This window comes from Oncorhynchus mykiss, chromosome 7 (genome assembly GCF_057628025.1).
Source record: "Oncorhynchus mykiss isolate SJ-2025 chromosome 7, ASM5762802v1, whole genome shotgun sequence".
In the NCBI taxonomy this organism is placed as follows: Eukaryota; Metazoa; Chordata; class Actinopteri; order Salmoniformes; family Salmonidae; genus Oncorhynchus; species Oncorhynchus mykiss.
This window is the reverse complement of record NC_143028.1, coordinates 20,525,939-20,540,760: the sequence shown is the minus strand read 5'-3', so window position 1 is coordinate 20,540,760 and position 14,822 is coordinate 20,525,939. Positions and strand designations below refer to the sequence as shown.

General features: G+C 47.8%; 1 protein-coding gene across 4 annotated transcripts in view; it reads left to right on the top strand.

Moving 5' to 3' along the window:
* The window catches only part of pard3ba (par-3 family cell polarity regulator beta a), a 184,761-nt gene that overhangs the window by 116,238 nt on the left and 53,701 nt on the right, over positions 1 to 14,822 (top strand). For all 4 annotated transcript variants that reach the window (XM_036983066.2, XM_036983071.2, XM_036983070.2 and 1 more), the window contains 3 exons: positions 2,023 to 2,067; positions 9,174 to 9,398; positions 14,144 to 14,351. In XM_036983066.2, coding sequence (XP_036838961.2) covers positions 2,023 to 2,067; positions 9,174 to 9,398; positions 14,144 to 14,351 — 478 coding nt within the window. The remainder of the gene's footprint in view (positions 1 to 2,022; positions 2,068 to 9,173; positions 9,399 to 14,143; positions 14,352 to 14,822) is intronic.

The window sequence follows — 14,822 nt, the reverse complement described above, 5'->3', positions numbered from 1 at the left end:
TGTCCACACTCATACCCAACTTGTTCCCTGAAATGATATTGCTCTAAACAGCTTATTTCCTCATATTAGCACCTGGGTGACCCTGCCAGCCTCTCTCTCTGGTTTTCTTTTCGCTCCCTTCTCTCATTCTTCCCCCATCTCTCTCTTTTCTCAATCCCCCACCCGTCTCCCTCCCTTTCTCCCTCTCCTCTGTTTCAGAGTGAGGTATATCTTACTCTGTTAATTATTTTTTGCCTGTCGCTGGTTTCCAATCCCAGTTCATTAGGGCTGTGGATTGGTTTCCCCCTTCTAAACTAGTCGCACGCCGCTACTGCACATTGATTGGCTTTTGTTAGGAAGAGACCCCCCGCATCCTACTCGCTGCTTCTCTTGTCTTTCTCTTTTTTGGTAATCTCTCTCTTTCCTCCTTGTTCTCTTTCACTCCATTTCCGTCCTTCTTTCTCCTTTTCGCTCTCTCTCTCCATATTTCTCCCTCACTTCACCTTTCTCCTACTCCCCCCCCCCCCCCCCCCGAGGTTGTTATCTGAGGGTGGGGGAGCATTACCAGAGGCATGGGGACTGTATGACACTGTGACCCTGTGCTGTGTGTCACATTTGTAGGGATCATCCACTTTAATAGGGGGTAGTTTCCCATTTCCAAACGGGGGTTAAGCCAGGGTGAGTCAAGTCTGAGGGTTTATTTTTGCACTAAGCAGAAAGTAATAAGCAATATAAGCTCTGGTGCTTAGCAAATGTTTTCCTACGGGGACTGTAGGGTGCGGTGCACAAGCAAAACACGGGCTTGCATCTCAAATGGCACCCTATTCCTTATTCAGGAACTTTTTGACCAGGGCGTGTACTTATACATCAAGCTGCCTCATGCTACAAAGCGATTTATTTGTGTAGGGAATAGGGTGGCATTTAGGACGCACACATGACTTGTTTAGCGTTTCAGAGGTATCCGACGTTGGTTAAATGGGCTTAGCCAAGACTGTGGTCCTACCCGCTCACTCTCAAGTCTGTCTTAATGGCTGCACCTGGACCCGTATTTATAAAGCCTTTCAGAGTAGGAGTGCTGATCTAGGATCAGCTTGGCTTTTGAAATCATAAGCAATATAAGGTGGGAACTAAGTCAGCACATCTACTCTGAGACCCGTTTTGAATTCAGACCCAGGAGTTTTTCCCCCTGACGACATGACCTGATCTGACAATAGTTGAGTCATGTATATGAACGCACACACGTGGAGAAGAAACAATGCGGTTCGCTGAGCTGTAGTCATAATGATCTCACCAACACCAGCAGCAAATTCCTGTCCCAGCTGCAGAACATCTATTTATCTCTGTGTGTGGGTGTGTGTGTGTGTGTGGGTGAGAGATTGTTGATGCTGCTCTCCGTCTCTGTAACAATAGAAGCAGATTCATATGCACATTATTTTTAGCTTCGAGCCACACAGCTCACACACACACACACACACACACACATCCGCCACCACAACCTTTTTGTGGCTACTGTATTTGAGGGAAAATGCAACGCATGAAGCCAGCAAATATAACAGCCAGTCTAATCCATTGTCCCCTCCGTCACAGCTGCATTTTCTCTCCCTCTCTTTTTAATTTTTCTTCTGCTCTCTCGTTTCTCTGCCGGGAGAAAGTTGACCTCATAAAATATGAAAAGGGATTATTTCAGAGAAATTGCGACGTAATGAAAACCTATTATTGTGTCCTGTGGCGCAGTGCCCCTCTGGCAGCTGATGCCGCTCCCTGCCTGCCTCCTCAATCCTGTTGGTGTGGATTAGAGAGAGGGAAAGACTGATGCGGGCGAGAGAGAGGGGGGAAGGTAGGGAAATAGGGGGGGGGGAGAGTACCCTGTTCTTGCCCTCCCCACCCACCCTCTCTCTCCTATACCATATCTCTTTCCCTCTCGCTCTTCTGTCCGTGTCTTGCTCCCTCTCTCTCTCTTTCTCCATCTCTGCTCAGAGAAAACAGACAAAGGCTACCCTTATGGTGTTCCAATATTCACTGTGTGTGTTTTCTGTGTTTCAGTGGCTGATGAGAGCAACATGAGATCCCTGGCAGAGCAGAGGCCAGGTGAAGAAACGTTCTCTTCCCTCTATCTGTATCCCCAACACACAACACACCCACACTCTTCAGACACACACAAACACACACCTTCTCAAACAAAGAAGGTGGGTAAACATTGAAAAAAATGTATGGAAAATAATAATAATTTTAAGTGTGCTGTTACACTGACTTGCACAACACATTACGACCTGTTCAGGACTCCTCTAACTCCTCTAATGGTTAAGGAAAGGATTGAGGGAAGGGGAAGCTGATCCTAGATCTGTACTTGGGGGGGGGGGGACTTCCCCCTGGAACGAACAAACTTCAGCGGGGAGGTGCTTTGTGTCACTGAACCTGATTTATATGTTCTCCTTACTCAGCTGCAAGCAGCAGGAAGTGATTTGTCAAGCTACCTCTTTGCTCCGACAGCCCTAGATTGCATTAGACCGGGATGTTCTTAATTTGTCTTCTTTCACTTAAGTGAGAAAGAGGGTGCAGGGATTGAATGAAAGGCTTGTACGCACGCCCCCCGCAGACACACACACACACACAGAAACACACACACCTTAAATCTACCACAGCATAAACTGTTGCCGCATAACGACGACTCTACAAGTCCCACCCCCACAGTAAAGTACCACACTCAGCCCCCCCCCCCATACACTCAAACCTATTTTTACCCATATGATTTCCCTCAAAGGCCATTTCTGATCGGTAGTCACAATCACCCTTATGGGCTATGATAAATAAATATTCATTTTCTACATCAGCCTCTAACTGATGTGGACGCTAATGCGTATTGACAGGCTGCACTGAGTCCAGTTTGCTGACGGGGCCGTATTTGACGTGGTCCCCGTGCATGATTCTTTAAATGGCCCATGCTTCTTTATAGGCCTTGACATATTTCATTAGTAGGATGGTCTTTAAGAGGGGCTCCGCCTCCGGCTTTAATCTGGCTAAAACCGCTGTGTGTGCGTGTGTGTGTGCGCAAAGAAACACTAACGCGTAGACACATGCACCTGAGGATTACACATGTGCATGTGTGTGACATAGAAAGAGGGATAGCTCCAGTAATCCTCAGGCCCTCTGAATAGACTAGAGTGTGTGTATCAACAGCCAGAGGAGAACATGCTCATTTAGGAGAGGGGGATAAATGGATGTTTGGAGGGAGCCTCTCTCCATCTCCCCACTGTGGTCTCTGTCTCCATCTCTCCATCCTCCTCTGGCTGTCCCCCGGCTCTTAACATCTTTCCCTGGCAGCTCTACTCATACACAGGTCTGGGAACGCTTCCAGCGCGCGCACACACACACACACACCACTTAGTAGCCCTGCGCACACACAGCTTCTAACAAATTTTGTCTCAGCTGTTTCAAGCGTTTGGTGCGTGCGTGCGTGTTGTGTGTGCGTGTTGTGGTGTGTGTGTGTGCGTGTTGTGGTGTGTGTGTGTGCGTGTTGTGGTGTGTGTGTGTGCGTGTTGTGGTGTGTGTGTGTGCGCGTGTTGTGATGTGTGTTGTGATGTGTGTGTGTGTGTGCGTGTTGTGATGTGTGTGTGTGTGTGTGCGTGTTGTGATGTGTGTGTGCATGTTGTGATGTGTATGTGCGTGTTGTGATGTGTGTGTGTGTGCGTGTTGTGGTGTGTTTGTGTTGTGGTGTGTGTGCATGTTTTGCTCCACTGATGCCTGGTTTAGTTTCTGTTGGAGATGGGGGGATATCCACCCACGCTGAAGCCCCGTTAGATGCGGCAAACACTGGCTAGCTTCTGGCCCGCTGGGCAACTGGCAGTGCCCGTTATTTAGTTTTGTCCCCTTCTGCAGTTAGACTTTGAAAACATGTAGCCTTCCCTTTTCCCCTGCCAACACGGAACCCTGCTTTGTTGTAGTTCGTATCGCTCTCTCTCTACCCAGCCCCGCTCTCCCTCATCTCACTGTTGTTGATTCAAGTTGAAAGTCACCATGTTGGGCTGATTTGAATTGATGGATCACTCTGTAGCGGGAAGGGCCATCTGTCTGTGTGTCTGTGTGCTCTGCCCACACTACATGCTTTGTGGTCTATCGCAGTGTAGTAGTGCATTTATTAAACCTAGCTTTAACAAATGATACATGTCCCATCTCTAGTCCCTGCCCCCCCTCTCCCCCTCCCATCCCTCTACGTGACTAATCCACTGAAGGTGAGTCTGTAATTATGAAATGGCCTTTTAAGTCTCTGACCATTATTAGAGCCATACGTCTAACTGAGCAAATATGCAGCCATAGGCTCCATCTATACATCTAAACACGATTACTGCCTTCTGCCTGCATCTGTGTCCCGTCCGGGGATGCATTGTTAGTGATTTATCAGAGTGCACTCGGGGAGCAGATAAGCTATGATTGGTTGCAACGTTAATTGGAACTAAATTGTGATTGGTAGGGACCTTAATTGAACTGTACTTTGATTGGATGGAACTTTTGAGTTAAGTTAATTATTTCACAAAAGTTAGTGGACACTTACAGTTGAAGTCGGAAGTTTACATACACATTAGCCAAGTACTTTTTCCACAATTCCTGACATTTAATCCTAGTAAAAATGCACTGTTTTAGGTCAGTTCAGAACACCACTTTATTTTAAGAATGGGAAATGTCAGAATAATAGTAGAGAGATTTATTTATTTCAGCTTTTATTTCTTTCATCACATTCCCACTGTGTCAGAAGTTTACATACACTCACTCATTAGTATTTGGTAGCATTGCCTTTAAATTGTTTAACTAGGGTCAAACGTTTCAGGTTGCCTTCCACAATCTTCCCAAAAAAAGTTGGGTGAATTGTGGCCCATTCCTCCTGACAGAGCTGGTGTAACTGAGTCAGGTATGTAGGCCTCCTTGCTAGCACACGCTTTTTCAGTTCTGCCCACAAATGTTCTTTGGGATTGAGGTCAGGGCTTTGTGATGGCCACTCCAATACCTTGACTTTGTTGTCCTTAAGCCATTTTGTCACGACTTTGGCGGTATGCTTGGGGTCATTGTCCATTTGGAAGACCCATTTGTGACCAAGCTTTAACCTTAGTTATGATGTCTTGAGATGTTGCTTCAAAATATCCACATAATCTATAATCACATAATCTATTTTGTGAAGTGCACTCCTGCAGCAAAGCACCCCCACAACATGATGCTGCCACCCCCGTGCTTCACGGTTGGGATGGTGTTCTTTGGCTTGCAAGCCTCCCCCTTTTTCCTCCAAACATAATGGGCAAGCAGTTCTATTTTTGTTTCATCAGACCAGAGACCAGAGGACATTTCTCCAAAAAGTACAGTCCCCATGTGCAGTTGCAAACCGTAGTCTGCCTTTTTTTGTGTACGCAGTGTACGCTAGTGGCCAGGTGCACGGTGTTTCCTTCGGCGCATTGGTGCGGCTGGCTTCCAACCCGGAAGCCAGCCGCACCAATGCGCCGAAGGAAACACCGTGCACCTGGCCACTAGCGTACACTGCGTACACTGTGCCCAGCCCGCCACAGGAGTCGCTGGTGCGCGATGAGACAAGGACACCCCTACCGACCAAGCCCTCCCTAACCCGAGCGACGCTAGGCCAATTGTGCGTCGCCCCACGGACCTCCCGGTCGCGGCCGGTTACGACAGAGCCTGGGCGCGAACCCAGGACTCCGATGGCACAGCTGGCGCTGCAGTACAGCGTCCTTAACCACTGCGCCACCCGGGAGGCCCCAGTCTGTCTTTTTTTATGGCGGTTTTGGAGCAGTGGCTTCTTCCTTTCAGGTTATGTTGATATAGGACTTGTTTGACTGTGGATATAATACGTTTGTACCTGTTTCCTCCAGCATCTTTGCAAGGTCCTTTGCTGTTGTTCTGGGATTGATTTGCCCTTTTCGCAACAAAGTACGTTCATCTCTAGGAGAGAGAACGTGTCTCCTTCGTGAGCGGAATGACGGCTGCGTGGTCCCATGGTGTTTATACTTACGTACTTTTGTTTGTACAGATGAACGTGGTACCTTCAGGCGTTTGGAAATTGCTCCCAAGGATAAACCAGACTTGTGGTCTACAATAATTTTTCTGAGGTCTTGGCTGATTTATTTTGATTTTCCCATGATGTCAAGCAAAGAGGCACTGAGTTTGAAGGTAGGCCTTGAAATACAATTGACTCAAATGATGTCAGTTATCCTATCAGAAGCTTCTAAAGCCATGACACCATTTTCTGGAATTTTCCAAGCTGTTTAAAGGTACAGTCAACTTAGTGTATGTAAACTTCTGACCCACTGGAATTGTGATGCGGTGAATTATAAGTGAAAAAATATGTCTGTAGACAATTGTTGAGAAAATGTCTTGTGTCATGCACAAAGTAGATGTCCTAACCGACTTGTCAAAACTATAGTTTGTTAACAAGTCATTTGTGGAGTGGTTGAAAAACAAGTTTTAATGACTCCAACCTAAGTGTATGTAAACTTCCGACTTCAACTGTACATGTGCATTGCTTACTGTACCACTCTGAAACCTGTTTGTTTTGTTGTATCTGCCTCTCCTATACATTGCCCTATGAATACTAAGTTATTCTGTTTTCATCGGGTACAGCTCAAATGTCAACACCCAAAGGTTGTGGTATTAAAATAGGTTTGAAGGTGTCCACCCACCCACATTATATACCTTTTCCATTTATTGGAAAGGGGAAAGTCTAGGTTGTTTTTACTAGTTTGCATCACAGATGGGAGATGGAAAGGTAAACCGATAATGTCTATCCTTCATGATGATGAGAAGAAGAGCGAGGCTCACACACACACACACACACACACACCCCGACACGGACAGAGGTGTCTCCATGACAACTGACCTTTTTAAATCATCCACTGCAGGGAGAGGCTGCTTAAAACGTGGCATTTCTGTCACCGGTGGCGCCCTTGCTCAGTTGAGCTGCAGAAACGCTCGCTCTCGTCAAAGAGGGGAAACGCTCGCTCTAGTCAAAGAGGGGAAACGCTCGCTCTAGTCAAAGAGGGGAAACGCTCGCTCTAGTCAAAGAGGGAAAACGCTCGCTCTAGTCAAAGAGGGGAAATGCTCACGCTTACAAATGCATCAATATCTCAGGTGCCACCTACTGCCAATGTTCCCTTGAGCAAGTAACTTAACCCCCATAATTGCTCGTTGGTCGATGCACTGTGGCTGCCCTCCTGCTCCAGCCTCTCCAATCTAATGTGTGTTTGTGTATGAATATCAAGGGTTGGATTAAAGCAGAAGACAAATGTCCATCTTGCGTAGACTAATAAAGTATATCTTCTCTTAGTCTCTCAATCCTAGCGCTCGGTGTGTTTCTGCTGTCGGTTTGAAACCCTGTACCTTAGTGTGCTGCAGTATTCGAGTCGTGAAGGATTCCGGTGTGTGCTTCTCTGCATCGTACATGTGGTTCTAATGTGTTTTGATTTGTATAACGCAGGTGTGTGTTGCTAGAGGTGGTTGCATAACATTACTCCTATTGCTCAAAGTTGTATTCAGATGGGCAGTATTGGTTTGTGTGGGATCCCTTACAGCGTTCCTGTCTTGCGCTGCACTGTCAGAGGGTTGCACCGGTCACCAATGATTGTTGACCTGACATGATGAGTGAGTGAATGAACGAACCCACATTGAGCATCTGGTCCACAGCAGGCAGTGATCGTAGTCAAACGTTATTCATTTACATCTACATTCACCTATATATCCAGTGTAGGTATGTCAAATTGGTGAACGTATGTATGTGTATACATACATACACACATACATACATACACACACACACACACACACACACACACACACACACAGGTGGTGTTGTGCTTGCAAATGCACACAAGCGTGTACTGCACACACACACTCTGAGCCCAGCGTTCACTGCTGCAACCCAGCAGCAAGCAGCTTAATTCTATCAGGCTGCTAGCCGGACAGCCACAATTACATTTGTGACACAAATCCTGCTTCTCAAATTGAGCATTTTATTCCTGAACGCATCCGCTCTCTATTTATAACCCCTTATTTCACACAAATCCCACTTCTTCCTCAAAGTCAATTTAGGACTTAAAAGCCACTGCTGCAGCAGCCCTGCTCACTTTCCCTCCTTTCCCCTCGACTCTATCGCCCACTCTCCAAAAAATCAATTTCAAGAGGAATATTCTCAAGCTTTGAAGACTGAGTTGACAAAAGAGAGTCTAAAACGAGAACATTTTGAGCGTTTGCCTTCTCCGAGAACGTTTTGAAGAATAAATGTCTTGCAAATCCCTGGTGTGAGTTAGAAATAAACACTTAGAAATAGTCACTTTTTCAGTCGGTTTTAAACTATTTTCTGTACCTTTTTAGCAAAATAGCCAAATGAAGGCCAAATGAAGGATTGGGGAACGATTTGGGACTGACTGTGTGTTTCTGGCCACATCCCCTTTGCTTGTCTTTCTCTGCGGCCTACTTATGCATGCCCTGGTCCGGTGATGGACCTCTGTGACTAACCTACAACACTAGCCATTGGAGCGACCTTTTCTCCTTACAGAGCTATACCGTCCTGCAGGTTTTTTGCTCCAACCCTAATTTAGAACACCTACTGCTCTAGCTGCTCACCAGGACCTTTTTGATGTTTGTTACAGCAGGGTCGAAGCAAAAAACCTGTGTACCCAGGAGCTCCCCATGAAGAGGGTCTGGCCATGTGTTTGACACCTTTTCCGGCATGACCCTTTTTGTTGTTCCTTTTTCTCTTCTTGTTCCACTCCCTTCTTCGCTCCCTCTGTGTCCTCCCGTTTTTGTTTTTTCTGTTGGTTCTCACCCTCCTCACTTCTCTCTCTTTTTGCTCCGTTCTCTTCATTAACTGTGGTCTTCCTCTTGTAGTCTGTCCTATCGTCTTCATGTGCCTCCTCCTCTTGCTTTCTGTCTCTCTTCCTCCTAACTGTGGCCCATGCCTGTGTACTCACGGCAGTCCTTTGGCACTCCTCCACTCCCCTTCATCCTCTTCCTTTGCTTCTACATGAATGCATCCCTCTCTCTCGCCTCGTATCTTTTACACTCCCCAACTCCCCATTTTAAATTAATCCATTTCTCCCCAACCGCTCCTCTTCTCTCCCCCCCTTCCTCTCTTTCCACTTCCCGTCCTCCTTCCTTCTATCCATGCTGACCGGGGTCTCCCTCCCTGTCTCTCCCCTTCTCAGAGTCCTCATCCAGGGGGAGTGACCTGGGTCCCACCTTGGGGCTATGGAAGTCCTGCTCCTTGGAGAGTCTCCAGTCGGCCGTGTCGGAGGCCCGGCAGCTGAGCCAGCAGAGCCAGGTGCCCTTCCACCGCCCCAGGCCCCACATGGTGCGGGGGAGGGGCTGCAACCAGAGCTTCCGCACCGCCATCGACAAGTCCTACGATGGGCCCTCGGAGCCGGAGGACGGTAAGGGAAATCACCATTGTTAATACAACACTGAGCATGACTATGTTCCCTGGGTCCTATGTTCCCTCAGTTCCCACAGCCCAATGTTCCCTCTCCCCTATGTTTCCTTAGCCCTATCTTCTAAACCAGGGGTCGAGGGGGCGGGGTGGACACATACGTATTCCAATTTTTAGTATTTTGTCATTTGTATTTCACTGTCCTGAACTACAATACAATGTATTGTGTAATAAAATACAAATACTTTTCTATACCATTTTTATAGCGGTTCACAATTTTGTGGCCCCAAATTTACTACATTGGTGTCAGAAGTGTGATGGCACTATGTAGTGTGATAAAAGCATCTGCTAAATGACCAAAATGTCAAAAATAGACACTTTCCAAGCACACTGGGTATCATTCTAATTATCCTCATCCCCAAACAAGGCCACATCTCATTACTAAACCAATAATTTGTAAAACAAGCGTTTGTGCCAATTTTGATTGAAATTGGTCATTGGGTGCCGAGGGAACATACGTGGGGCCGAGGGAACGTCCGTGGGGCCGAGGGAACGGCCGAGGGAACGTCCGTGGGGCCGAGGGAACGTCCGTGGGGCCGAGGGAACGTCCGAGGGAACGTCCGTGGGGCCGAGGGAACGGCCGAGGGAACGTCCGTGGGGCCGAGGGAACGTCCGAGGGAACGGCCGAGGGAACGTCCGTGGGTCCGAGGGAACGTCCGAGGGAACGTCCGTGGGGCCGAGGGAACGGCCGAGGGAACGGCCGAGGGAACGGCCGAGGGAACGTCCGTGGGAACGTCCGAGGGAACGTCCGAGGGAACGTCCGAGGGAACGTCCGTGGGAACGTCCGAGGGAACGTCCGAGGGAACGGCCGAGGGAACGTCCGTGGGGCCGAGGGAACGTCCGAGGGAACGTCCGTGGGGCCGAGGGAACGTCCGAGGGAACGTCCGTGGGGCCGAGGGAACGTCCGTGGGGCCGAGGGAACGTCCGAGGGAACGGCCGAGGGAACGTCCGTGGGGCCGAGGGAACGTCCGAGGGAACGTCCGTGGGGCCGAGGGAACGGCCGAGGGAACGGCCGAGGGAACGGCCGAGGGAACGTCCGTGGGAACGTCCGAGGGAACGTCCGAGGGAACGTCCGTGGGAACGTCCGAGGGAACGTCCGAGGGAACGTCCGAGGGAACGTCCGAGGGAACGTCCGAGGGAACGTCCGAGGGAACGTCCGAGGGAACGTCCGTGGGAACGTCCGAGGGAACGTCCGAGGGAACGTCCGAGGGAACGTCCGAGGGAACGTCCGAGGGAACGTCCGTGGGGCCGAGGGAACGGCCGAGGGAACGTCCGTGGGGCCGAGGGAACGGCCGAGGGAACGTCCGTGGGGCCGAGGGAACGTCCGTGGGGCCGAGGGAACGTCCGTGGGGCCGAGGGAACGTCCGTGGGGCCGAGGGAACGTCCGTGGGGCCGTCCTTGGGGCCGAGCACGGCCGAGGGAACGTCCTTGGGGCCGAGGGAACGTCTGTGGGGCAAGTGAATCCAGGTAAAAGCTATGATCCCTTATTGATGTCACTTGTTAAATCCACTTCAATCAGTGAAGATGAAGGGGAGGAGACAGGTTGAAGAAGGATTTTTAAGCTTTGATACAATTGAGACATGGATTGTGTATGTGTGTCATTCAGAGGACGAATGGGCAAGACAAAATATTTAAGTGCCTTTGAATGGGGTATGGTAGTAGGTGCCAGGCGAACTGGTTTGAGTGTCAAGAACTGCAGCGCTGCTGGGTTTTTCACGCTCAACAGTTTCCCGTGTGTATCAAGAATGGTCCACTACCCAAAGGACATCCAGCCAACTTGACACAAAGGTGGGATGCTTTGGCGTGAACATGGGCCAGCATTCCTGTTGAACACTTCTGACACCTTGTAGGGTCCATGCCCTGACGAATTAAGACTTTTCTAGGACAAAAGGATTTGCAACTCAATATTAAAGTGTTCCTAATGTTCTGGACACTCAGTGTATAATTGCCTTTATTCAGAAATATCCACATATGAGTTGTATAAACTTTGGTTTATGAGTCATTTAGCCATTGCGTAACTCGCTGACGTTCGCTGCAAAACGCAGAGGTCGCAAAAGGACACACTGTTTAGCGGCTCAATGTACATGTAGTCAGCGTTTCTGGGCAGAGAACTTTTTTAATCCCACAGCTGCACATTTTTTATATAACATCTTTCATGTGAAGCCAAATATCTGTCTGTGTGTGAGCTGTGTGTGTGTGTGAGCTGTGTGTGTGTGTGAGCTGTGTGTGTGTGTGAGCTGTGTGTGTGTGTGAGCTGTGTGTGTGTGTGAGCTGTGTGTGTGTGTGAGCTGTGTGTGTGTGTGAGCTGTGTGTGTGTGTGTGTGTGAGCTGTGTGTGTGTGTGAGCTGTGTGTGTGTGTGTGTGAGCTGTGCGTGTGTGTGTGTGAGCTGTGCGTGTGTGAGCTGTGCGTGTGTGTGTGTGAGCTGTGCGTGTGTGTGTGAGCTGTGCGTGTGTGTGTGAGCTGTGTGTGTGTGTGTGTGTGAGCTGTGTGTGTGTGTGTGTGAGCTGTGTGTGTGTGAGCTGTGTGTGTGAGCTGTGCGTGTGTGTGTGTGAGCTGTGCGTGTGTGTGTGTGAGCTGTGTGTGTGTGTGTGAGCTGTGTGTGTGTGTGTGAGCTGTGTGTGTGTGTGTGAGCTGTGTGTGTGTGTGTGAGCTGTGTGTGTGTGTGAGCTGTGCGTGTGTGAGCTGTGCGTGTGTGTGTGTGAGCTGTGCGTGTGTGTGTGTGAGCTGTGTGTGTGTGTGTGTGTGAGCTGTGTGTGTGTGTGTGTGTGTGTGTGTGAGCTGTGTGTGTGTGTGTGTGAGCTGTGTGTGTGTGTGTGTGTGTGTGAGCTGTGCGTGTGTGAGCTGTGCGTGTGTGTGTGTGAGCTGTGTGTGTGTGTGTGTGTGAGCTGTGTGTGTGTGTGTGTGAGCTGTGTGTGTGTGTGTGTGTGTGAGCTGTGTGTGTGTGTGTGAGTGAGCTGTGTGTGTGTGACCATCTGAGCATCCAAACTGAACCATAAACCACTAGAATTGCCTCTGACTCATCCTCTGGCCTCACGGAGTGGTTGCCTCAGGCTTAGAGGGGGAACCAGTGATTCTGACTACAAGATCGGAGGCAGCACCCCCCACCTCTCCCACTTTCCCAAAAAGACATGTTGGTGAACCCGGCTGCAAAGTATTGAGTCACTGCAGGTGGGATGGGGAATGTATATGAGTGTGTGTTTGTCTGCCTGTCTACTTCATTGTGTTTATGGCATCTGTGTCGACTTTAAGGCTGTCCCGGCAAAAAAGAAAAATCTTGGTCGACCAAGAGTCGTCCTGTTCTTTAAATGTTGAAACGTTATTTTCCATATATAGACACACACCCAATGTGTTTGAACAAAAGCAACTACATACTACACTGTTTGATTAAATAATTAAGACACACAAATGACTCGAGAAAGAGCCCGATGTTAAAAAAATGACAGCGAGTGCCTGTGTGATTGGCACACGTTGTCTCGCTCTCCTCACAACTGCAGCGTGAAGGCTCCAGAGCACAGCAAGTGTTTATTGCACTGTGTTAGCTGCAACATCATTTCAGTCATTTAGTTTATTACTTGTTTCTGACTGAAAAGTTATGTTACCGAAATCCCTAATTTGTTGAGTAAAAACATTCCCTATTCCCTCAACCGTTGCTCTCTTTACTTGACACATGTAAGCATCTTAAGTATGTGGCCAATAGGGCCTGACCTATAGCTTTACATAATCACAGCAATAAATTGGTTTGAACAATCTCTGAACACAGTAACACGTGACAGCAAAATGGAGGCGGAGGACGTGAAAAACAAACTCGGAAACGGGTGAATGTTTACTGTTTGCTCAGGAGGGAAAGGGAAGTCAGATATGTGGAAGACATTTGACTTAGTTGTGGAAACTACTGGAAAGCCAGGAAAAAGGAGGGCATAGGAGCAAGCGCTGCGTGAGTATTATGTGTGCCAAACAGTTGCTGTTAGATTACAATATTATATAATTTTCTGACCATTTGGAACAGTGTAAACAACACTAAATATGTAAGTGTACCAGAGTCTGTGCTAATTACAGAAAACTAAAAACACTTGCATGCATTGGTGAACTGCCCTTTATTTATCGTTTAGGCTAATTATTCAGAGCTCCCTTTATTACATTATTAAACTAAAATGCTTGATTGCATTTCAAAGTATGACCGTCTCGTATGCTGTGTGATGGCATGAACGAATGAGTGATAAATAGAATATATTGAAATATAGGCCTAAATAAGTTATGGTATTAAGACTAAACTGGATGTGCTCTTAAGCCTACAGCTCCATGGTTGTTACTATACAAAGCCTACTAATGATAACGACATTGCTTATTATTATAATGACAGTGACCGTATCCAACGCAGGATAATTCGCATTTGTTATAAAATAATATTAGATTCATTAGTGTTGCATCGTTATTCTTTACATAATATAACCATATACAATTGTATGTCTTAGAGTGATGGACTGTGCCCTCCCCAATGGATAAGTCCACTGAGAGAGGCACGAAACAGACAGGTGTCTTGTGCACCATGAAATATATTTTTTTTCTTGCGAATGCTCGACTAAAGAAATCTTGGTCGACCATCAGTCTATTGACCAAACAATCGTCCAGTCGACGAAATGGGGTCAGCCCTAGTTGACCTTTTTTAACCTTTGCTACCTCCCTCTCAGATGACCTGTCAGAGCAGAGCTCAGGCCGAGAAACTCCCGTCAGTGGCTCATCCCGCCAGGACCAGATTGAATCAGAGGCAGGGAAGAAGAAGAAGAAGACCAAAGGGAAGAAGAAAGAGAAGAAAAGCAAAGAAAAAGTGAAGAAGAAAACCGAGGATTCTGAGGACCAGGAGAAAAAGGCCAAGAAAAAAGGATTTGGGCTCTTAAGGTAGGCAACCATTTACAATTTTACAATTCCGTAATTTAGCAGATGCTCTTATCCAGAGCATAGATTTTTGTACGGGTCCCCTGTGGGAATCAAGCCCACAACCCTCGCGTTGCAAGCTCCTTGATCTTCCAACTGAGCCACACAATGTTTCCACTCTTTACGTTTCATAATATGTATCTCTGAATTCTAGTTCCACTCTTGCCTCTTTTAGCACTCCCCTTTTCCAACTGTTCAGATCATTCAACCACTGCTTATTCCAGTATGACTGACCCAACGTTTTCACCATCCCAATAAGCACCTAACACAAATCTCACAATTTCTTTCACTAGTACAGGGCATTCCAAACCTGTTCCTGGAGAGCTACCCTCCTGTAGGTTTTCACTGTAAACTCAGTTGTAAACTAACCTGGTTCAGGTTATCAACTAGCTAATTATTAGAATCAGGTGTGCTGGACTAGGATTGGAGAGAGAA